The sequence below is a fragment of the Cibotium barometz genome, chromosome 35 (genome assembly GCF_041138505.1).
Source record: "Cibotium barometz isolate CiBa-2024 chromosome 35, ASM4113850v1, whole genome shotgun sequence".
Classification (NCBI taxonomy): domain Eukaryota; kingdom Viridiplantae; phylum Streptophyta; class Polypodiopsida; order Cyatheales; family Cibotiaceae; genus Cibotium; species Cibotium barometz.
The window spans coordinates 26477894-26502964 of NC_141080.1; the positions used below are offsets into that span (position 1 = coordinate 26477894).

The 25071-nt window shown below is 45.8% G+C and overlaps 1 protein-coding gene across 4 annotated transcripts in view; it reads right to left on the bottom strand.

Moving 5' to 3' along the window:
- LOC147618275 (uncharacterized) overlaps positions 1 to 25071 on the bottom strand; it is a 51292-nt gene that overhangs the window by 7424 nt on the left and 18797 nt on the right. For 2 of the 4 annotated variants that reach the window (XM_086774718.1, XM_086774720.1), the window contains exons 5-23: positions 19214 to 19323; positions 19050 to 19127; positions 18837 to 18943; positions 18448 to 18542; positions 18241 to 18359; positions 18039 to 18142; positions 17764 to 17865; positions 17600 to 17678; positions 17234 to 17399; positions 17052 to 17122; positions 16820 to 16900; positions 16670 to 16740; positions 16483 to 16579; positions 16176 to 16235; positions 15985 to 16039; positions 10875 to 11317; positions 8487 to 10787; positions 7811 to 8404; positions 7640 to 7698 (exon numbers count right to left, since the gene is read on the bottom strand). In XM_086774718.1, the coding sequence (XP_086630844.1) occupies positions 7640 to 7698; positions 7811 to 8404; positions 8487 to 10787; positions 10875 to 11317; positions 15985 to 16039; positions 16176 to 16235; positions 16483 to 16579; positions 16670 to 16740; positions 16820 to 16900; positions 17052 to 17122; positions 17234 to 17399; positions 17600 to 17678; positions 17764 to 17865; positions 18039 to 18142; positions 18241 to 18359; positions 18448 to 18542; positions 18837 to 18943; positions 19050 to 19127; positions 19214 to 19323 (4792 nt within the window). Of the gene's footprint in view, positions 1 to 7639; positions 7702 to 7810; positions 8405 to 8486; positions 10788 to 10874; positions 11318 to 15984; positions 16040 to 16175; positions 16236 to 16482; positions 16580 to 16669; positions 16741 to 16819; positions 16901 to 17051; positions 17123 to 17233; positions 17400 to 17599; positions 17679 to 17763; positions 17866 to 18038; positions 18143 to 18240; positions 18360 to 18447; positions 18543 to 18836; positions 18944 to 19049; positions 19128 to 19213; positions 19324 to 25071 lie in introns of all 4 variants that reach the window. The other 2 variants (XM_086774717.1, XM_086774719.1) reach the window with 1 other exon arrangement.

Below are 25071 nucleotides of genomic sequence, written 5' to 3' on the forward strand. Positions count from 1 at the left end.
TGTGAGAAAAGGGCCAGGCTTCTAGAGCCTCAAGAAAGCTTCCCGCCGCTTCCGCATGCAGTCAGAACCTCCATGTAACTTCCCCAATTGACCGCGGAGGGTATGAATGATGTCAAGCCAAATGCTCCTGATCGACCCTCTATAGCAGGCGGAGTATGGGTACCCTTTATAGCCTCGCTTCAAGGAATTGAGTATTCTAGAACTCGAGGGTTGTTGTCCAAGTTGTATCCAAAAGGAGCAACTCTCAGATTGCACAGCACTAAATCTTTTATACAAGAGTCATGGAACTAGTCATCTAATGGAGGCACTGTTTATCAGTGAAGGAAATCAAAACTGAGTACATGGATATGAATACTGTTAGTCTACCATAGTTAGATGCAGACATGGGTGGTTAGACTACAATAGGAACTCGTGTAAAAACCAAGAAATTGGCGTCCAAACCAAGGAACTATTTGTGCATTCATTTGTTCATTTGATTTATGCTTGTGGGCATATCTGTATGTGTGTGCCAAGGATTGGGGACACCCGGTTAAACCCAAGGACGAGCATGTGTGCACATGTTTGTGTCTTATGACAAATAACGGGTGCGTGTTGATCTTGACAGGAAGAGAATCATGCTGGGAAACTCATACCTAAGGGCGACTCTAGAGGTGCAAGGGGTGGGAGTATCTGCCCCACAAAGGTCAAACCCAAGGTCACTTTATGTGAAGGATGAAAACCGTGAAGACAAAATGCTCCCCAAAGCCACGCACAAGAGAAGAGGAGGACATTCCGCATGAAGAACCATGTCTCAAGAGCCAGAGAGAGAAGAGCTAAGCCCACAGCAAGAAAAAAAGCAGAGAAAAGCAAGACCTAACAGTTAAGGATAATTATTTAATAAGTTGGGGGGGGATGTCACTGAGTCATCAAAATACAAGTTGTTGATATGCAAAAACGCAACGCACAAAAAAAAGGTAACGTGGCACTAGCGATATGACGCTAACATGTGGCAGGCATAGTTGTCACGGTACAAAAATACGATACCGTATGGTACGATACTATACGGGAATTTTTGGTACGATATGAAATTTTGGGATACCGTACAATAAAATACGGTTTTTTTTTAACACTTACAAATTATGGAGCTTCAAGCTTGAATGTGAGGGAAGGTTGGGAGGGGAGGAGTCCACAGTGCTTGAGGAACCATAACATGGAGATGTGTCTCTCCCAATTGGATCTCCTACTTATCTCCAAAAAAGAGCCTGCATGGGTAATGCGATCCAAAGGTCTCCCAGTGTAGTCTTTATGACTAAGGGACCGTCCTTGCACAGATACGGGCAGTGCATCTAGGGTGATAGGTTTAGAGACTCCTCTGTAGATCAAAATGGCCCTATCCAAATCTTTTCCCTCTTCCATAACTTGCGGATCTAACTGTCTAGCCTACCTATACTAGGGATCTCAAAGTGATGTAGCAAGGTTCTCTCATCCTACCAATCAAGTGTACACTACCAGTCTACCTTACCATATTTTTTAGGTCTCTCAGCAACCCCATATGATATTTTGAGTGGACACAAAAGTTGCGAAGTATTGCGGGCATTTGGGATCTTCGTTGAGCAAGATTTCTATTTTTTTTTTAGTATTTGGAATTTTTTTCTCAAAGGGAGGCGGGGGAAAAACTCGTACAGTACGAAACCGTACAATATCGTACACAACCATACTTTACGAACTGTACGGTACGAATAGGTTCGTACTGGTACGAGAAACAACCCTGGTGGCAGGATAGCAACGCAAGGCCACCTTACACGTTTGGAATGATGTGACTAGCTTTAGGAAAGCAAAAGATTAAAAGCTTTTTAAATACTAAAGAGGAGAGCTTAAAAAGATGTTTTTTGGACTATAAGTGAGTTTTAAAAAAGCGCTTTTCTCAAGTGCTTTTGGACTAGAACTATAAATTTATCTATTCTCTCATTGTTGAGACATGTAAAAAGACAAGAGTGCTCTCTAGCTCTAAGAACTCGTACTCAAGACTCCTCCAAGGGATTTTATCTAATATAACTCAGAGGGGGGTTATCGGCCCAAGGCTATTCCAACCGCTAGTGTGGTGTCTTCTCTCTCTACTCTCTCTCTCTCTCTCTCTCTCTCTCTCTCTCTCTCTAATTTATTTTCAAATTTTCTCAAGGTTTTACGCGTGAATTTATTGTTTTCTTAAAGATAGGCTAAGTGCCCGTGCCACAGCCCTTACGAAGGCCTATTTCACTTGCCACATCACCATCACCACGTCACTTTCTTTTTCTTTTTTCTTTTTGCACATTGCGTTTTTGCATATCACCAACCTGTATTTTAATGCTTCAGTGACAACATGTGACATGAAGTGGCCTCACAATTGTCACCTCAACTCTCCACTTTGTCATTATAGCCTTTACTTGTCATTCTAGCTCATGAGAGCCCTAAATCTATAAATTGGAGGCCCCTCTTTTGAGTAAGCTCTACTATTGTAAAATAGTCTCTACCAAGTTGGCTATTCCAAAGTTATGGCTCTCTACCACCGCTACAAGCTATCCAATGTTGGCTGCTCTCTCTCTCTCTCTGGCTGCCCATGAAGTATACCAACTGTTGGGGACTGTTTTGAGGGCTTCCATCACGAAGAAATATTGAAGGCAAGGGTTTTTAATCACTATATTATGATTTTCAACCATTGGGCATTTGTCTTTTTAGTTGGTTATATATGGACAGCCATTGGGCAACCGCTACAGCAATTGGGCATGTATTTGAGCCATTGGGTACTTGCTATTGTGATGGAGTATTGTATCTCAGCCATATGGGTTCATGGACAGATTTATGGACTTATGATTCAGCCATATGAGTACATGGACAGGTATATAGGCTATTGGATAAGCTATGGTGGCCGGTATCCACACGGAATATACATATCCTTGTTTTTTTATGGGGCTCTTTGATGACGGCCTGTGTATATGAATTATTCATAATTGTATCTCGAGCGTGTGCTCCCTCCGAGCTTGTACATGATATTTTTCTCCTTGGGTAATAAAATACTCCAAGCGCGGGGCGCCGGAAGGGGGGGCGCGGGGGGTATACAATATTCCGGCCTCTATGTGGTGTCAGATGTGGACATCTCTCTTTTACAATTGTGTGGAATTATGTTTAAGATTGTGACCAATTTATGTGTTTAATTGCATTAATGGTCTCAAACCCCCACCCGCTCGGAGTTACACCACGGGATGAGAAAGCATTTATCTGCTCGAAGTTACACCACATGGATTGCAAGGGATGAGAAAGCACTTGCCATAATTGCTTTGGGCTCAAGTGAGAATTATATACGTCATATAGATGGGAAGGATACATCTAATGAAGCTTGGGAAGAGCTAGATGTTCTATTTGGTGCTCAAGTTAAAAATTCTAAAATATGCCTTCTCATTAAGTTCTTTGAGTTGAAAATGAGTATAGGAGATTCACTGTAGGTATCAAGAAGACCATTGAGGAAGATGTTGTCACTACAGTACTTTTGAAAAGAGAAGAAGATGACACAACGGCAAGGACACTACTTCAAAGAGGAGGCCTTCTTCAACAAAGGTCGATTCAAGAAGACGGGATCCTTCAAAGGTTCACAGAAGGGACCCATCAAAGATTTTCCAAAGAAGTCATGTGACTTTTGTGTAAAAACTAATCACGTTGAGGAGGACTCAAAAGGCCTATCTTGCAGAAGACGGTCACCTCTCTATTCTAAGCATAAATGTCTACCTTGTAAGCTTAACTACCCACATGGGGACCAGCATTTGTCATCATAACTGGGTAAGACCAAAAGAGCATCAGCATTTTAAATGATAACTGGAACAATCTAATGAGGTTAGCATAGCCATCATAACAGCATCGTTGCCATGAATATTTGTCGAGGGGAATATTGGAGTTAGCAACACATATTCATGCCTTTGGGGTCAAGGGGCTAATGTCCACATGTGTCCAAGGCTGATGCAATGATCTTTACCTAGTAATAACTCATCCTAGATGCCCTATGACTAGTAACTATAGAAGAATCCACAAGTTTGCCTAGTGGATTGATGCACCTACATAGCCTTAAATGTAGCCTACATTGTTGACTATGGAGGCTATAATCATGGAGATAATCAGGAGAGAGAATCAAGAAGTATAATCACCACCTAATCATGGATTAGGCTTGATATAATCACATTTATGCTTGCCTATTTAAGAGACCTAAAACCAATTAAAAAAATACACTTGCTCCATCTCTCTTGTGTGTTGTCATTATGTTAATTCTATGTGATTTAGTAACTTCATTATGATAATCCCTTGATCTTTTTATCATGCTATGACCCACCATGAAACCCTAGCTTTCCTCTATTAATAGCCTAGGGCTATTATATAATGGCTAAAAGCTTATAAATAAAGCACCAAAACTTATAAGTAAAGCAAGGGCCAATAATAGCCAAGTTATTGCTATATAAGTGACCTTGGGGGCACTGAGGTATACACACGGTAGACATGAAGGGCTACAAGGGGCATGCAAGACCTCATGCCCATGGCGCTACAAGGTGGGTGGTTCGGCCTAGCGCTATGGGGACGCGAGGCTCGTGGCAATCAGACCTCAAGCTTGGGGGTGAGTTCAGAGTCGTCTACGGTCGCTGGGCCACCATCTATCATGGTCATGCAATGTGTATAGTGTTGCGCCTATGAAACCTCACAGGGTTTCGGTTCAAGGTCAAATGATCCTTGGGCTTGGTCTATGGACACATTACATGGAGGGGGACTTCCAACAGGTAAAAAATGAACTTGCCTCCTACGGCTACAGCAACCTAATGAGAGAGGACTTTTGATTGGACTAACTGGATTAGCACAAGAACGTGTGGGCATACAAAGGGTGCACAAGGACAAGATAACAAAGACTCCAAAACTTTCGGCCAAGTTTTTTGTGTACCTATACCTGACTGCCCACACTAAGGGAAAAAAGGTGGGTTCTACTCGTGGTTCCACATCTAGCATGCCATAATTCAGCCGAGTACATGGCAATAGAATCAGTAGTATCAGTAGTAGCAGCACAAGCATGAGAAGTCTGCTTCTCATAGGTATCCAACCTACATAAGCCATTATACGGTGTGCCAGTAGCAACAATTTAATATGCATTAGCAGGATCCTTCCTATGCAGTTGATCTTGTACTGGCAGTACGAACTGTATAGGCTACTTATAGGGCTGTAGCAGATGTGTTAATAGAAAAGAAACTCTAAAATGCAGAACCATAAAATAGGACGAAAAACCTAGCACTCAAGGGGTGACCAGAGAGCGAGCTTGTTGACCGAGAGCCAGACACCCCCCAAAGGGCGACGACCTACCCGTCAGCTGCAGATCTCCGACATCTTCACCCCAGGCCGTCAACATCGCTGATTCGCTGCGGCTCTACGGGAGGTTTTACAGCATAGGTGACCACATGTCGGAATCATGCAGCACCACATGGCTATCCTAGCTTATGTAGCTATTTTTTGCCCAATTTTTTTCTTTTCCATGGTTCATTATTCATGATGGATACTTTGTACAACATTTGGTCTCATAGACCCTTGAGGTCTTTTGTATACATCAATCTCTCTCTCTCTGCCGAGATGGATTTGGGCCATTGTCTAGAGTGATGGACTACTCAGACCAGCATTGCCTTGGGCTTTTTCTCCTCAAGCTGCGCAGACACCGAGACCACAGCCTACGCTCCAAACAGGGGGGCATGTCCGAGACACAGGCCAGTGCACCCTTACCAACTTCTTCAGAGCAGCAGCGACCCCGCGCATCGTTGGCCACGTGTCGACTGGGCCCACACAGCCACCTCGAGGATCACCTTGGACAGAGCTGGAGAGCTATGTAGAGAACGCGTCCACAACCAGCTGGGCCGCGGCCCCGGCAGAGACATTATCAAAGGATACAGGCGATATTGGCACGACTTCGGCGCTTCAGCCTGTCTATGCTAGATCGACCTATGCGAGACATTATGAGATGAGTCTATCTCAGCTGCTTCCCATAGCCTACCATTTTTCCAGTTCCACACTTTTATCAAATATGCCTTTTTCTGGCAATTGTATCAGGCCACTAGTTCCTCTTTGGCCACATGTTACAGCTAGTTGTTTTTCAGTTTATGCTTTTCATTTTCTACTCGGGACATTTAGTTTCCTTGAGTTTTGGATGTATTGGCACTTTTGTCTCATAGGCCACTTTGGCGTTAATATATCTTTCTTTCTTCTCTCTCTCTCTCTCTCTCTCTCTCTCTCTCTCTCTCTCTCTCCCCCCTACACTATTTGGGCTATACATCGATGAGGTGGCTGACTTCATTGGTCACGGTGGTGGGGACGGGGTAGACATCTCAGGTGTGGTCGACACAATGCTATATGCAGATGATATTATTCTGGTCTCTGAGTCGCAGATGGGACTACAACACCATCTCCATGCACTCGACGACTTCTGCACACAGAGGGGGCTTACAGTGAACCTTGGGAAAACCAAGGCCATGATTTTCCACACCTTAGGGCCGGTTCGACGACAGGCCATCTTCACACTAGCAGGAGGACAAGTAGAGGTGGTAGACTCATATGTGTACCTAGGGATTACATTTATGACTCCGCCAGGAAGATTTACTATGGCACAGGTAGCCAGGGATAGACTCACACGAGGGTATGCAGCTCTGGCCATGCTAGAGAGGGAGTGTCACTAGGCAAACTTCCAGGAGCCCCGCACGAAGGGGTGGTTGTTTGACACACTAGTCACCCCTGCTTTGATGTATGCTGCAGCAGTATGGGCACCTGGGCTCGCCACCTCCACATGGTCTCAGATAGAGAGGCCTCAAATTCTCATGCTCTCACGGATGATATGCAGCAAACCCTCTGTCCCACATGACATTGTCCAGACGGAGTTTGCTGCACCTCCTATGCTAGTAGAGGCCCTCTTCCAGATGATCTGCTTCATACAGAGGATCAGAGATATGCCATCAGATCGACTCTCACATAGAGCTTTTGAGGCGTCCAGGCAGCTCGCAGAGTGTGGAGATAGGAGATCATGGTATTCACAGATGATACAGTGGCTCACTCAACATGGTCTTGACATAGATCACCTGCCACCTTTCCAGTATGATATACATGCACCACACATCCAGCTCTCTCACAGTGAGAGGAACAGAGTCCTTCGGCAAGATTTATGGCACTGATAGACTCAAGAGACTTGGATTACACCCAGTCAGCCTCTACCGCCGAAGATGCTATACTACAGAGGTTAGTTTATGCGTATCTCAATGGATGGATTCCTGGATACATGGATGTGTACATGCCTCACAGTGCCCGAGTGGCGATTGGCCAGCTCAGAGTGACATCACACCAGCTTGAGATTGAGGCAGTATAGTGCTCCATCCATCACACCCCCCCACTAGCTCAGTACTTTCATAGTTTATTTCATGTTCATTTTGTCCTCTTTTTTTTTTTTCTGGACACCCAGAAGACATTGACAGTTCTACATTGATTTGTCTCATAGGTCGAGTTCGGCCTCTAGTAGACGTTAATACAGCTTTCTCTCTCTCTCTCTCTCTCACACACACACACACACACTATATGTGAAAAGTAATTACTTGCTCAAAAAGTACTCTGTCTTAAGAGCACTTACTTGCTTAAAAAGTCGGGTTTATGCAATAGCTTGTCCAGTGCACGAAAACCATACTCATCCTGCTGGTGTGGGTAAGGTACAGCATTAGATCGCAAGAAAAAACATTCCATTGTAACAGCACATATATGCTCAAAGCATTTGAAACCAATAGAAAGATAATCCCCTACGTACCTGGTTGCTAGCACAAGAATCCTCTACCTCTGCAATTGTCGACAGGATCCGCAATCTGTTTGCCTGATCGATGCGTGATGGTGCTGTTTCGACACTGTCAACATCAAACAGCTCCCATGGACTGTGCCGGTGGGGTCCTGTCGAGTCCCCTTTATACTGCACAACACACTCTTCCCAAGGGCTGTCAGGAAATTGTGGTGATTTAGCCTCCACAGAAACAACCCTCCCAAAATACCATTCTCCTGTTTTCTCATCCCCATTTTCATCAACTGTGTTTATCCTCCACCACACTTTGCACCTGTCCCGCTTTGTCCAACTCCTTCTTATGCTAGTTTCATATCTACTCCTCTCAATTATGAAGTCTGGAAAATTTGTCAGCTCTGGAAGAGATAACCTGAAAGTCTTTCCAAAAGCTTTACAATCCTCATCAATTAGCCTCAGCATCAGCTTGCAGCTTACACCACTGAACGCTGCAAGGATTCCATACTCAATCCCAACAACTTGGCAAAATTCAACTGCACGTAGCCGTGCTCTCAAACCCTTTGGAGCACCTTTGTCTTCCAGTTGACCTAAATAAGGGAATTCATCCTGTCCCTGTTGATGAAAAAAACACCCATTTAAGTAGATGGTTAAAAAAAGATAGTTGGGAGTTTTATTAGAAATATAGAACATATACCTGTAGCACGTATGCAATTTCATCCCCGAGTTGAGGTATATAACGTGTGCCATCCTCTACCTTCGTTAGCATCAACCAGGATACCTTCTTCTTGCTGCCCCGTTTCCCCTTCAAAGGGAAATCTTCTGCAATTCTACCCTGATCACCATGATTAAGGCTGCTCCTTGGCCTCATTGAAAACCTCAACCCCTCTCTCCTTTCTATCCTAAGGTCATTATCATTAGCTTCATTAGCCCTCTTGTTGCCTTGTACAGAAATTCCACTTTTGTCTCCATCCCCATTCCGTCTTGTCCTGAAATAGGTCCGTGTCACCCTCATCTGACCCGGAAGTTCATTGTCATCTGCCACACTCTCAACTTTTTGAACAGTAAGTTCCGGCATGTCTTTAACCTCGTCTACAACTGGTGGAGGATTAGGCTTCATATCTGCCCTCTTCCTAGGCTTCATTGCCTTTCTCTTGCCCCTCCTGAAAGTTAATTGTAAATGATGTTCCTGATCAACCTCGTGATGCCACTCAGGCCTGTCGGTGGTATTTTGACCATCTGAATTTCTTTCAGCCTCTGAGGAAGAGGGTTCTGCATCTCTATCTTCAGCTGCACATTGCCTTAGCCAGAGGCACGTAGGAGAGTTATGCTGCCAGCTTGTTCCCATTAATTGATGCTTTCGAGGTCCCGCTATGATGACTTTGATTGGTTTCCCCTGTAAATTCACCAAGGCAATTGGAGATTTCAAACAAGCCTCTTCCACCGAGCGAGCTTCTTTATCACTATGAAAAACCTCATCTTCAGCACTCACTGCAAAAGAACCAGTTCCCTCTGGCTGCTGGTATCCTTCTCTTTCTTTCACCAAAAGGTCAATTTCTCCTTCAGTGGTACGATTTGGGGGCCTACCCTCCAACTCTTCCTTTTGAATGGTATCAATAATTTCAAAAAACTTAAGGCTTGCATCTTCAGCAGACCTAGTCTCATCCTCTTTGAGCCTGTGGGATGAGTTGGTTTCCTTCAAATCTTTCCCATCATCATGCTCAAAGGAGCTAACATATTCTTGCTCCTCAGATTTTTCAGCTTGCTTGTTCTGATCACCTATGCATGGACTCGACAGCTTTAATCTCTCACAGGTCTGATTTGACAGTTCATCAATAATCTCCTGATCTCCAACATTGTTATCTTGTGATCTCGTCTTCCCCGACACTTCATCAATATTGTCCCTTTCATCTGTTGGCTCTAGTCTCTTCATTCCATGACCATCCAGAGAGGTTTCTCTCTGTTGATCTAAACTGTTTGCAGGCCCTAAACCTTCACCCCTTGTTTCCAAGCTTTGCAATGCATCCCTTTCTGTACCATCACTACATAGCATGTCAGACTGGTCTACATCACCACTTCCTGCAATATCTTCAACTATCCCCACTTTGCCTATTTGCTGAGGAGAACCATGAGGTGAGTTTACGTCGTCTCCTGGCCCTTTGTCAGCGACATGAACATCACCTGATTGGCTGTTTGTGGGCTCATTTTTATTGACCTGTAAAGGCTCCTCACTTGACAACTCCACTCTAGCGCATTTTTGAACCTTTGAGCTTTTGCCTTCCCGTCTCCGTTTGCCACCAAGTGAAGACCCAGCATCAGTTTCTAAGGGTTGTCGCTGAAGGTCCGAGGTTCCACGCATCCTGCTTGATTTCAGTACTCTATTGCTAGTCTCTGTTGAACTGTCCTGGCCGCCGCCGACAGTTTCGGTAAGATCCCAAGTAGAGTTATTCAAAGCCTTACATGTAGAAGTAGGAGATGTATAAACCTGCTCCTCTGGATTGTTTCTTGGAGAGCTTGCATCTGCTTCTGCAACTTGAACTGAAGTTCCTTCCTTCAGAGCTTTTCTGGAGGAAACACGAAGCTTCTCTGACAGATTTGACCGCCTAGGATGACTGCAATCAGCCTCAGATGGATCAGCTTCTCCTGTTGAACCTTCCTCGACTTTCTCTAAGTTGTCCTTGTCATCATCTTCCTTTTCAACACTTTGCCTTGAAGACAACTGCTCCTCTCCTTCACTTTCTACATTTTGAGATGAATCAGAATCACTTTGTTCGTCTTCCTCAGCACTGATCCGTGAGAAGATGAGGCGGGCATTTTTAGCAGCCAACCTCTTCGGCCTCCTTCTAGACTGCTCCCCATCTCTCTCTCTCCTCGAAGATGATTTTTTTGCCAGCGTTTTGTTCTTTTGATGCCGCTTGGATCTTCTAAGGGAATATTCCCTACCTCCATCTCTGTGCTTTCTTTTATTAGACCTTCCACCGGATGTAGTTACTGGTTCCTGCAAAAAACAAGGGAAATAACATTAAAAACATGTAAATTACCTCCTAGTATTATCAGACTGTGTTTCTCATGATGTATTACAAACCTCATCTTTTCTCTTGTTCCTTTCTGATCGACGTAGACTTGCTCTTTGGCTTTGTTCATCATCTTCGCTGGAATCTTCTTCCTCCAGACTATCCAAAAGCTCTTCAGAAGAAGTAAGACTGCACTCTCTTTCATCCTCATCACATGCATTCTCAAAGCTAAGTGTGTAGTCAGAGCCTGCATCATCTACCGAATCTTGTTCCCACTCCATGGCATCATCATCAATAGGCTGTTCAACCCATCTGGTGCCTCCTTGATGAGCTCCAAGTACACCATCATTGTCCTCTGGTGGTGGTAACAAAGGAAAACCATTGGCTAAGTAGCTGCTATCATCTAATGAGCCAGCTAACCATTGAGCAGGAGGAGGTTGCCAGTTGATTCCTATTGCTCCAAGTCGCCTTTGTTGATACATGCTTTGGTAAGGCTCAGCATAAGGAATCATGTCTGCAACCATTGGTTAATCCCAACTATGAGAGGGATTTAACAAGTGTACACCGGTTAATCATGTAAACTTTCAAAGTCTACAAAAAATTTTGGTTCTTTCTGCTAAAAAAGTTTTTTTTGGTTTTTTTGGGCTGTGCAGGGAGGGGGAAGGAAGAAGAAGAAGAAGGGGAGAGAGAGGGGGGCGGAGGGGGGGGGGCACGCGGAGATATATATATATATATATATATATATATATATATATATATATATATATAGAGAGAGAGAGAGAGAGAGAGAGAGAGAGAGAGAGAGAAAAGAAAGAAAGTAATATTAACCTCTACGAAATACCCCAAGTCTCTATGAGAACAAAAGTGATACAATGGTACCATGAATATATCGAGCCATGGAAACTGAAAGAAAAAAAAAAAAAGAAAACATCTAATGCTAGTGTAAATACATGTGATCAGAGTATATGATCCTGTATAGAGTGAGATATGCCATGATCAGTTGAATCTTCTACTGCCATAATCAAGTTAGCATCGCAAATTTATGAGCTCGATGTGTAACCACTACACCAGCATGAACACATCACCTATGCTTGCCACCCATGCACACAAAGAGGGGGAGGCATATGATCCATATCACGGCATCGAAGTGCTCAATGATCCAGACAATGACACCAAAGTGCAGGGAATGGGACTTGAGCCCAAAACCTCTCAATTAAAAGCTTGACACAAACAGGCAGAGAGAGAAAGAAAGAAAGTGACATTACTATCTACAGAAGGGCAAAATAATCTACGAGATAAATACATAATCACAAGGCCATGTCAGTCTTGAGCTGAATCTGTGGTCCACAATTACAATCACCTCCACTAAAAATTACGTAGTGCTAGTTTTTTCTTGGATTTTGGCTTGGCTTTCTCTTTCAAAAAATCCTCAATGAGCATTGTACCTTCACGCTAGACTGAGAGAGAGAGAAATGAAATGATATATTAACGTCTCCAAGAGGCCATAGTGGCCTATGAGACCAAAACTGAGAGTACATCTGAAGTTGGTGTCTCATCAAAGAGAACAACTAAATGAGACTAAAAAGTACAGTAAACTGATTGTCCTACAGTTATAAGAACAGAACTGTAAGACTCCGAGATGATACTGAGTAGAAAATATTGGAAAATACTAAAAAAATGTATATCAGGTAGATCCATGTATGCTGATCAGTTGAAGTGTTGCCCTCTCCTTAGATCAAGTATCTCCGCCATGGGGCTGTCTAGAATGGAGAGGTCGTAGAAGCGAGGTAGGCGCCTCCGATGCTGAGCAATAATGGCTCTGATCTGGTGATGGTGAGGATGCCGTGGTCGGGATCCTGTTTGGCGTGGCCGACGAGCACGACATAAGATAACTGCTCTATCAGTGGTGACTCCCTGGGAGCGTGGTCGGTGCCCTGATGGCCCAATGGAGGAGGTATCAGGAGGTGTGTGGGCTGGGTTGCTGGTGCTGGTGCCGAAGAAATCTGCCAGGGTCCTCTGTCTAGGTACATCATGGCTCGGCCTCTTGTCTTCCAAGAGGGTCTCTCTGTGTCTCCTGAGCTCAAGTAGAAACAATCCAAGGCATCTCTGATCCTCAAACTCCATGACCCTGCGTAACGGCCCAAAACCCTCTTGGAAGAGGCAGTGATCTCTCCCTCAGATCTCATAATAGACTGTACATCGGCAAATGTAGTGTTCCTTTATCTCTACCTCCTGGTAGCATAGCTGACAAATGCGGTCATCCACGATCTGATGCACATATTGCCCCGTCTCAATCCGCAACTGGTGTGATGAGGTCCGGATCTGTCCAATGGCACAACGTATCCCATGTGATAGGTGTACATCCATGTACGCCGGGCGGGTGATAAAATCATCCGGTGAGAGGTGTAGAAAATGGCTCTTGTAATGAGCCATTTTAGTGCCCAAGGACTCAAGGGGGCTAGTCCATGTCCTCTCTGTGTCCACTCTGATGATATCCATCCCGATCACGCGATTTTGCTCTGAGCGGGTGAGATCCAAAAATGGACAATCCAGACTGTACTGAAAGGGTGGTAGTGCCTCTATCCGCAAACCATGTAGGTCAAACCATGATCTCATCTGAGCGTACCAACAATGAGTATCTCCATCCTCTGCCAACTGTATGGATGAGGTCAATGCCAATCGGGTGTACCTCTGCTGAGGGAGCTCCCATAGCTGCTGTAAAACGGTAACTGCCTGGAATAGGGCCTCGGTTACTACTGGTGGGGCACCCAGCTCAGCCCGAACAATCTCGTGTGGTACTGATGATTTGCTCCGAATCATGTGGGCAATCATCATAATGAGTGGTCTCTCCATTTGCCTCCATCCCTCATCTGTACCTCTCTGAGATCTGTGATGTATACTGGGCCCCCAAAACACTGCCTCTCAAGTTCCCCAAGGCTGCATGCCCTCGAGCTAATCTAGCTGCTACTGCCTCCTTCAGGGAGAAACGCGGTCCTGTGAAAGTAACTCCCAAGTAGACATATGACCTGACGTACTCTACAGGCTCCCCTCAGAAAGTGAACTGAGGCTTTGATCTCGTCACCAATGCATGTGTGATGAGAAGTGCTCTCCAACTAGCCCATCATGATCCTGTGCCTTTTCATTCTGTAACCTGTCTATCGCATCTAGCACCAGGTGCTGCTAGGCGGTCTAGCTCCCAGTGGAGGGGGGGTGGGGGGCTGTCCTGGTGCATCATATAGCTCTCTAGCATAAGTATGCCATGCCTCAGGTGCAGTAATCGGAGTACCAGGCTGTCTCTCTTGAAACATCTTCCATGCCCTCTTGCTGTCCTCCCCCAAGAAGAGTTGGTAGATCTCCTCCTCTAGCTTAGCCAGATAGGCTCGTTTCTTCCTCCGCACAAGACGCCGAAAGATCATCCTGGCCTATCTATGCGTGTGAGACCCAATGGCAATCTCATGTTGTAGCTGTGCTCGTGTCTCACGACACTCATCATCATACCAATTGTTCTGTGGGGCAGGTTGGTGGAAGGGATCATAGTGCAGGGAAACGCATATGAGGCGGATGCATGTAGAACACCTGCCAATCCTCTCGTGATCTCGTCCACCACAGGGCTATGCGGGTCTAAAGCGAACAAGCCATCAGATACTGCATCCCGATAAACCCCAACTGTCTCACGTGTAAACTGATATCTCGGGTACCTAGGTAGATGAGTGGCTGGCCCATCTCTCGGGGATCTACCTACTAGTGTGAAACTCAGGTATGCATGATCGGCTGCTATGCCAATGGGCCTACTGGAAATCGTGAAACCCCGAACATCAGGTATATCAATGAAGGAGATCCCATCAAGTAGTCCACTGTGCTCGCTCCCCCTTTAGAGTTCCAATGTGTGAGAGCATCTGATCCTTGCCATCTCGATAAGCCATTGTATATGACCAACCCATGTGCACTCCCGAGTGTGAGAAAATACCTGCCATAATCTGTAATCTCCCCCTCATCTTGTGCTGATCTCTGCAACCCTACATCCTCTGCCGTGATCTCCCGGTACATAGCCTCTTGAGTATCATACAACTCTGTCTGCTCTGTGCCTGTACGTGCATTAAAGTCTCCCAATAGTAATATGTCTCCAATGCTGGCAAACCTCATGATATCATCATATAGTGGTATATAGGGCGACTCTCCTAATGGTGCAAACCTAGAGTGGGCTCGGGGAAAGTAGCATACCGCCACATATAGCTTGCGGAGCCTCCCTCTGCATATTTGGACCCACATGTAGCTCACATCTGCATCTTTATGTACATGTATTTTGTCATGAAGCTCCTCCCTGTAAAGTATTGCCACTCCTCTAGATCCTCTGGTCCCTCCCACTGTGCGTGGCTGAGGGCGGAAAACTAATTCCCATCTATAACCCCAGACGTCAGGAAGCCTCTTGTTTGTGCACTGATGGGTCTCCGTATACATAGCAATATCACTGTGTTTGAAAGTATCCTCAAAGTATCCTGCATCTGTTCTAAGGGCTCCGTTGCAATTCCACACCGTGAATCGCAAGGTCTCATAGGCCACGCACCGTCAAGCGGGCCTCCTCTCCGTAATGATGACTCGGCCATCTCTGTATACCGTCCATTTCCCCTCTTTCCTTGCCTCAAGCACGTGTGGCATGTGTTCCTTCCGGTGTGCTAACTGTGCCGGTGTAAGGTCCTCATCCAAATAAATCTTTTCCCCCTTAAGGGCCATCCTTTTGGAGAGGAAGGCCTTCTTCTTCTCCAAGTCACCAAACCTGATGATCAATATCTTCGCCCTGGTTTCATCTCTGCCTACTCGCCATGCTCCGGTAAGAGAGAGAGAGAGAGAGAGAGAGAGAGAGAGAGAGAGAGAGAGAGATTAACATCTACCAAAGACCCAAATTGTTTATGAGACCAAAAGCCGAAATACTAAGCCATGGAAAGAAAAGAACTGAGAGCAAAAAAACAAGAGAAAGAAAGAAAGGTTAACATCTACAAAGGGCCAAAATAACCTATGAGACCAAAATGATTACATCATGTCCATGGAATACATCATCATGGGTACTAAAATGAAATGAAAGAAAATGACAAAGCTAAAATGCTAGAGCTGAGATGCTAGAGAGAGAGAGAGAGAGAGAGAGAGAGAGAGAGAGAGAGAGAGAGAGTTTTGAAGACACCTTACTTGCATCACAAAGCAAATCTTGTACATTTCTTTGATGTGGAGAAAGCTCTGTCTCCTGTGCCCCCCCAAACCCCCCCCCCCCCAAAAAAACACACGCACACAAAAAGAAAGAGCATCTCTGAATCCATCAGTCACAAACAAAAAAGCGTGCAATCAAAGAAGATAGAATCCAACAACGCCTAATATTCTACCAGATCCAGAACATTTCCATGCATATCTCGTATCAGAGGACGATAGTCACCCAAGAAGAACTGCAGAGCACCATACAAAACCACAAGGTCAGAAAGTAAAACATGGTACTATTGACAATGAGATGATAGCTGTCTAGGGCCAAGAGGTCCTGGGTTCAAAACCGAACATGGTGCTTCCTCGGTGGCATCGCCTACAGGCGGTGAAAAATGGTAACTACGGGAGGATCTTGGGCCTAAGGCCAGTCAGAGGAAAAAAAACATGGTACTATTGGCTGCTGCCAATACGATCTAAAAAAACAAGCATAACCTGGTCATATTTCGCATCCTTTTGGGTCCTCCCCTCCCCTGTTGCAAGCAGATAAATTTGCCCTACTTCATCTGAAATCACAATCGAGGTGCCATCCCTGAAAAGAAAAAGCACTTCCAATAAATTAGAAAATAAAGCTCGTTTCTACAACACAATTAAAAAAAGGTTTGAGAAAAGCCTTATTTACGGTGAAAATTTCCCATCTACAAGATGAAACTCTCCGATACGGTACACGTGGATTGTGCGTCCCTCCCAAATCTGCAAAACTAAGCATCAGCCAGTCATCCATTAACATAAATAACAAAGACCACATAAGAAACAAGTTATTTTCACTCACATCCCAGACGATAACACGACCATCGTAACCGGCACTCATTGCTATTCTTGGATCATACGGATGCACGTCCAAAACAAACGTCTGAAGGAAAAAATAAACTACGATATCAGAAAGAAGAAAACGAGAGGTACATAAATCAGGGCACTGTAAAAATTATATACTTGTTTATGAATCTATTATTTACTGTTTACCATGGCATTTACAAACCATGGCAGAGGTTGCTTATACATACCGAATTTGTATGGCCAGTTAATGAGTGCACCAAACTTCCATCCACAGCATTCCAAACACAAATCCTGCAATCTGCAATATCGCTGCATGGTATCAGTACAGTCCAGTTTTTATATGCACAACATTGTCAAACTGATAATTGCTACTATAAAAACTAAAACTGCTATCCCCCTAGAACCTTACCCATGATTGCAGCCAGCACGTAGCGGTTGTCCAAGCTCCAGACAATCATGTTGACGCCGCGGGGAGTCGGAAGTAGTCTTTGGCGTGGGACACCTCTAGGTGGTTGTGGTGGCATAGGTGGTGGCGGGACACGCAAATGATAACCCTTCATCCATCTACTCTTACCCTGCAAAAGGATGTCCATAGAACTTGTAAAAGGTTCAAAGAGGTTCAACATATAACCATTCTAAGTTACTTTACAGACATTACACCGAAGGAGAGATCTGGCCCATCCCTCATGGATGGGTGATCTCCCCTGTCCAACTCCTGCCCATCCAGAGGGAGCAGGAAAAATGCCTGCAAAGACCCTAAAAACTATCAAGTTACATGGTATTTGCGAGGGCGGGGCGCCCAAATGATGGCACTTCCATCTCGAGAGCAGGACACTATACTCTCATATCCAAACCTGAAAAGAAAGAGCTTGTTAAACCAAGAATTAACAGGCAGACAATCTTTCCATTCACTAGCCCAAGTCAAAACAATTAGCGCACCAGGAGTTTCGAAACCTTGAGAGCCGGTCATTCTTTGCCGGAGCACCCACATTTACCGGCCGGGTGTCCATATTTACAGGTCGAGAAGGAGCTGCACACCCACTAGTAAAATCCAAAACCAATATCCATGCATCAGCTTTACTATGTTCAAACCATCAAATATATAAGAACAACACACTATTATTTTCACACCATCAAATATATAATAACAACACACTATTATTTTCACACCATCAAATATACTAAAACAACACCCTAAAAGGAACACCACTCACCTAAACTGTACATAGTTTACGTCGTCTTCATGGCCTTTCAAAGTGTCGATTTCATGATTAGGTGCCCCATGTACCTCGTCTGACCATTTGCAAGCATCCCAAACCTGCAGATGTATGAAAAAATTAATACAGCTTCACCTCAAACTATTAGAAGATTGAAAACAATATTCTTTGAATATCTTAACGTCCCAAAGAGGTTTACCCTTGCAAGTTTGTCAGCACTGCCAGTGACAAAAACGGTGCCACTGGCATTAAAAGCACAGCACAGTATTTGTGTTCCTGACTGAGCGTTTGACGAGCCCAACTCGGGAACTTTTGCTCCTGTTCACAAAAACCACACCTACCAATTCACTAAACTTCACAAAGGATGAACTTGAAATTCAGAACAGAAATCAATGCGAATACTTGCCAGTTTCTTGTCCCTCTGGTTTAGGTGCATAGATGCGGGCATTTACTGAAGAATCGCGAGCATCCCATATGCGGCAAGTTCCATCATCAGAAGTCCTGCAAGAGACTAAATTGATAAAGAACCTATCTAGAAAAGAACTGAGAATGATAGCATGAGACAAGAACGCCAACCCCACATTCTTGCTATGACTGCATGCATGAAACAAAAGTCCCAAATTAAACTAAAAAGTGAGAGCATAAAAAATAAGATATAAGATATATACTCAGGACATCAATATGAGAAGGTTCATATATTACATGCTTCGGTTTATCCAGACACTTTTGAGAATAATCACTTATGAATGGGGGCATTTAAGTAACCTTTGAATCTGTCTACCACATGGCACTCACGATAAAAGATGGTGCTCGCAACCTTGTCGAGGACTGAAAGCAATTGCTGTTACGGCACACGTGTGACCCTTCAGCACAGACACAGGTAAGCCGTCCGGAAAGCGCCACTGCCAAATAAAGCCAGTCATACAGGAAATCAGTTTTGATTCTTTGCAATACATTGAAGATGAGATGTAGAGTTGTATGTATCTAGTAAAGCAGGAAGATGCCTACAACACGTATAAAGCAGTCGTTGGAAGCAGATGCCATAAGTATATTGTTTGCACTCACTGCAAGATCGGTAATGTCACCCTGAAGAGGTACAACAAATGGAATGAGCGAGGATGAAGGGGCAACGGCACTAAGGGCTGAGTAAAGGGTAAAAAATGGTTACATACTTCATGGCCACGACAGCTGCAAAGGCAAAACCCAGTTGCCGTAGACCATATTTTTACAAGACGATCATCTGAGCCTGTAATGATGTACTCTCCAGATTTATCAAAGATAGCTGCAAGCCACCAACATAAAAATTAGTACACGAGGGTCTTTGGCTTACACCGCCTCTTCCAGAAAAAGCAAAGAACATGCCAATAAAAACACAGGTAGTTTGACATTCATTGAAAAATGTCGTTTTGTGAGATATCAGAAGAGTTTTGGAGTTTCTAGATTGAATCCATCCAGTCTGTGTTGGTCGCATTTTTTAATGTATTTCCATGATCTTATGGTGGAACGCTCCGCGTCATGGAAAGTTTTCAACCAAAGTGGTATATAGTTAGGCTTTTTCCTGGGGAATGATAGCCTAGGAGAAAGCAACTGGAGCTGTGAGCGTCCCCCTTTGAACTGCACATCCCCCCCCCCCCCGGCGGCGGTTTTCGCCTTCGCTGCCTCTCCTCCCCTCGAATTGCCTCCGCCTTTGTCCCCCCACTCCCGCGCTGCCTGCCAGAAAGCCCCCTGCTCGCCCTCTGTTCCCACCCCCTGTTCGCCTCCTTCGCGCCAAACAGCCCCCTCCCCAGCATGCCCCGCCATTGCTATCCCCTCCCCAACTCACCGCCGTAGCCGCCCCAAACAACCCCCCCCCTTTCGCCTGCTGTTCCCCCCCGCCTCCCCCTTCCCTCTTCACGCCACTCTTTCCCTCTTTCACCCCTGCTGGCCGTCCACCCCCTTTCTTTTTTCCTACCCGCTGCCCCCTGTTCCCCCACCTTCTCATGTGCCCTGCTACCCCCCCTCCTCCTCTCCCCCATGGCCTCTCCTTGTCCCTCCCCCCTGTCTACCTTTCGGCTCCGACTCTCCATTCCCAACTTGTCCTCTCCGTTCTCATCAGGTAGTTTTTTCCAATTCTTGAGCATTTTATCCTTCAGCAAGCTTCAGCCTCTTCTGGTCTTCACCCCCTCAAGAGGACTCCATGGCAAGAGGACTCCATGGCAGCCGTTCCATCATCCCCAAAGCGGACCTCCAGCTCCTCACTTTGACAGTGGCATCCCTAGAGGCCTCCACTCTAGTGTGCAAGATTGTTGGTAGCCGCCCGGCGCACGGACAACTCAGCGATCTTTTAGAGGCTAGCCTCCTTGGAGGGCCTGTAAAGATCACAGATATTCATCCTTTGGTACGCAGCTACTACTAGATTGAGTTTGACTCGCCACAGCGGCATCAGATAGTCATGTAGATGAGCCCCGTCTCACTACGTACGGCCCAAGCCTTCTTTGCGAGGTGGCAGCACAGCTTCGACCCCGCATCCGACCCACTGGCTAGTGTTTCAGGCTTTCCAGTGACAGTCTGCTTCCCAAGCCTCAAGAAAGAATACCTTCCTCTTCTCCCGGTGATCGGTGGAGACATTGGGAGAGTGATGGAATCCCCCCCACAACCGCTTCGGCCCTCGCACGGGCAGTCAGGATTCCATCCCTTCACATGCATGTTGCCTCGCCAAAGATAGTGCCGCACATCATGTCACTTCCTTGCCAAAGATAGTGCCGCACGTCATGTCACTTCCTTGCCTCTGGGGAGACCCCATTTTGCAGGGAGGAGAGACCTCTGGCCCCCCAGGAAATTGGGACATCTCACTAGAGCTTGTCCTCGTCTCGCGAGTCCAGGAGACCGCCTCCATTGGTCTCCCCCCCCCCGCGGTCCCAGCTCAGATCATCCTCAGGGGGCTAGGAGAGATGCAGGCCCTCAGGCAGCAGAGCACCAAGACCCGACCGCGACAACACTGCTGCTGGAGAGTGGTAGACCGTTGGCCCGCGCCAGAGCCGCCAGCCAACTTCCAGAGCTAAGCGACGCTGCCGTGTGCACTAGGCTGGCAGAGCATAGGAGGATTCGGTTCTGTCAAAGAACCATTTCGAGCATTTATCGCAACAGATTCCTCTTCAGGTTCTCAGATTCAAGTGAGGCCAGCTCGTCTCACCGAACCCTTGGTGAGCCCCTCCCTGCACCCTCCCTCTCCCGTGGATCTCCCTACTGCTTCCATCACCCTCTTCCAACTTCCCGACCCCCCCCCCAATCCTCAACCCTCGCCTCCAACTCTTCCCGCAACAGCCCCCCTGCCCCATCCTCTTTTTCTGAGTTCACATTCATTCCTCCCTCCACCTCCCTTGAGCATTCCCACCGCCCTCCGACTGCGCCTGACTTGGAATTGAGGCAGCTGGCAAGTTCAGTACGCCGATTGATTCATCGCTTCTTGGAGCTGGTAGACATGTGGGCTCTTGCATCATCTTCACGATCTACGCATCACCGACGTGCTTACCCATCTTTGGCCGCTGGCTCGGATGGAGCTAGGAGGCTCGGGCCATAGAAATCAAGACGGGAGGTGGTGTCCTCCAGCTTGGAGGTGCTGCTCTTTGTGTTCCTTCATATCTCAGTTGTAGTTCCTCTTTCTCCCTCCTGCAGGTACCTACCTTGCAACTGATGGAGTTCCGAGTATGCTTACTAAATACGGTGTTTTAAAAAAATACTTATAAACTTAGGTATTTCCAATTCCAAATATGGAGTATTTTAAAAAAGGAGGGAAGGATCATAGTACAGAGGACGCTCAAACAGCCATAGATAAGCAAAAAAAAAGACCATTACCTCCCAAAAAATTTATTTTTTGGAAAAAAAAAATTTCAAGGAAAAAAATATTTTTTTCTAGAAAAAATCCGTATGAATTCGTACAGTATCATACCGTACGGTATTCCGTACAATAAGCCATCGTACGCCATACGGAAACAACCCTGGGCCAAAGTTATTCATGACCAGTTATTTACTGGCAATGGGTGCTACTTTGTCCTTTCCTAAGTTGGGTGCACTCATTCTCACCAAGCTTCCCCTGGAGTGTGATGTGGTTTCTCGAGCTTTGAGGCGCCAAGTCACAACCACTCAGTTGGATTTTGATGGTCTTACTCTTGGAGGAAGAGTCTGTCCTCATTTCTCAGGGTAAGATGAAGGTGTCTCTTAATAGTTCAGATCAGGCACTTACTTCAGTACATAAGAAAGGTCAGAGTCGTTGCTTCTCATGTGGGAAGAGAGGACATCTGTCCAAAGATTGTTTGTCCAAGAAGAAGGACAAGAATAAGGGTAAGTCTTCTTCTCAGAAGAAGGGCAAAGACACAACACCCGACAGTGATACATATACTCCAACAATGGATTGTGAACACATCACGTCCCAAAAACCTCGAACAATGAACTCGGAACAGATCCTGTCCATAATCTTTGCTACACCAAAGTGGACCATGTCCTGCTAGATTTTTTAATGCTTGGAGCTCCAACTCACGGTTCCCATGCACCAGATAATGGAGCTACTACGAGCCCCCTCTCCCGCCCACAAGCCTCCTCTGGTTAGAAGCACATGGGGGAAACTACATGTATACTAGAGAAGTATACCATCTTGGTCCTCCCAAGCCGGAAGCGCCCTAGGAGCCCTACATGTGTTACTAGAGGATTATGAGCGTGGTGTTTCCAGTAGCTCATCATCAGTTCACTGCACACTTGTGTGGGAATTCGGAGCCAAGCAAAGTTCCTTGTTGCTCGTGGTGGCATTTTTTTCGAGGAAACAGGTTGGCGGTGCTCTCTTTGAGGTGATTCCGGTATCTACAATACTCGAAGGTCCATGGTTTCATCTTCATCAACTTATCTTCTTCAGACTCTTGCACACTATGAGCTGCAGAGGGGGTGTTAGAAGTAGTGCATCTCAGTGTTATGAGGCTTACCCTATTTATTGGGTATTTTATCCATTTTCTCCTTGTGTAGTAAGTCGTGAGGTTGTCGGCCTGTTTATAGAGGCAGTCGGCTAGTTCACATATTCACTATTTAAGGCAGCCCCTCATATTCACTTGTAGTATCCAATCCCTGCACTTTGTTCAACACTACTTGCTGGCTATTGCCATTGTAAAGCTTCTTGCTATTATAAAAGGTGATCTTGTCCACAAGCTCTCTCTCCTTTGCTCCCTCTTCTCTCTCTTGTTTTGTCTATGCTTCCGCCTATGCATACTCCAACACTGTAGAGGTCCCCTTCACCTCACAATCTCCTCCTCCCCCTCCATCCTCCCTTTTCATGCCCATTTCCCTCTCTTTTTTCAATTCCCGCAACTCCTGTGCCATAACTACCAAAGGCTGCTCCTAGAGCACCTCAACCACCTCGTGCTAACCTCATCTGTTGTTACAGAGCGTGTGCAGCCCAATTGGTCGCTGCTCTAGACCTATGTAGCACCAAGGCTGCTGCCATTGCCGACGGCTGCCCCTCTTCGCTGGAGCTCCACCAGATTGCCACCACAGTCTCGTCCGGCATTGCTAGTTATGGCCGCGTGAGCCTTGCTGCCATGCAACATTGCCACTACCCCTGACTTGGCTGCCCTGTGCCTTATGACCTTATCCTCGCCAGGGTATCCATAGATGACGAGGGTTTCCATTTTGGTATGTCCAGGGTTTCCATTCTAGGACATGGTTCATGTGTAGATTTATCCCAAAAGCACGATGTTGGGAAGAAATGCAAAGAATGCTTTAAGATGCATAAAAACTCCACCTCTTGAAATGAAGAAATACATGTAATTTGTGAAGGATCTATGGGCAAGGAGAACGGTTGATGCTTGGAGGGAGTCATGTAGTCTTGACTAGTGTGTTTCCATTGAGAAGGTTGATCTGGTTGAGTTGAATTGTATGTTTTGAAGCCCTTGTAGTGGAAAGCTTGATGAAAAGCTTTATCCAGCAGACATCTTGATGATCATGTTTAGATGCCTTAGTCGTATGATCTGTAAGGAGGAGGAAATGAGAATTGCTCCTACCTGTCAGAGGGCAGCAGAAATATGTAGACGAATGACAAAAACGTTGAAGCTCTAAGGGAGAGATGAGAGAAAACAGCAAAATGCTGATGCACTAATCCTCAAGAAAAGATGGATACAACCAGCCCATAGGCGAGGAGTCGTAGGTAGAGGGCTGAAGGTGATCACCAAATGATCAAAAAACGATGATAAGAAGTGAGGGAGAGGGCAACATATATATACACCCCACATGAGCTGGCCGATTGCCTCCTAGATGCTACACGTATGGCTGCCTGTGATTATCAAGTCATCCACATAAGAGTATACATGTCATGTGCAAGACATGTGCAGGCTGATCCCAGGGCTAATCCTGAAGGGCAGTCGGCTGAAGCAAATCTGATGGACTTCTTAGAAGTCATCTCCTGTCTATTTGTATACACCAGGGCCTCTGTTGTGGGTGTGCCCGCTCGTATATCATTTTTCCACACTCCCCGTATTTTTTCCCATTTTTCCTAGTGGTGGGAGGGTTGCCAGATGATGCCAGGAGCACCCCATTGCTGGCCGACTGGATCTTCATCAGTCGTGGGCTTCAAGGCTACTGGACCGACTTGTTTTGATTAGTCGTGGGCATCAGAATGCTGGCCGACTGCATTTATTCAGTCGTGGGATTATTTTCTCCAGTCGTGGGCACTCTTGCTGCTGGCCGACTGCCCTCTAGGAGATGTATATATAGCCCCTCAGCCCCCACCACTTTCTCATTCAGTTATTCCGGGATCTTGTGTATAGAGAAGAGTTTACACACCTATCTCTCTGTGTTTCTTGTGCTGTTTATTTTCTGCAGTCTAGTTGCTCTTGTCTACCCAAGTTTGGTTATCATTTCCGCTGCATATTCTGACATGGTATCAGAGCCCTAGGCTCTAGGAGATCTTGGGCGTTTTTCTGAGCAAGAGGGGGAGCAACAGGTTGCTGATTGGTGGACTGTTTCGGGCTGAATGGGAAGAGAAGGTGCAAGAGGAAGGCGGGCAAAGGTG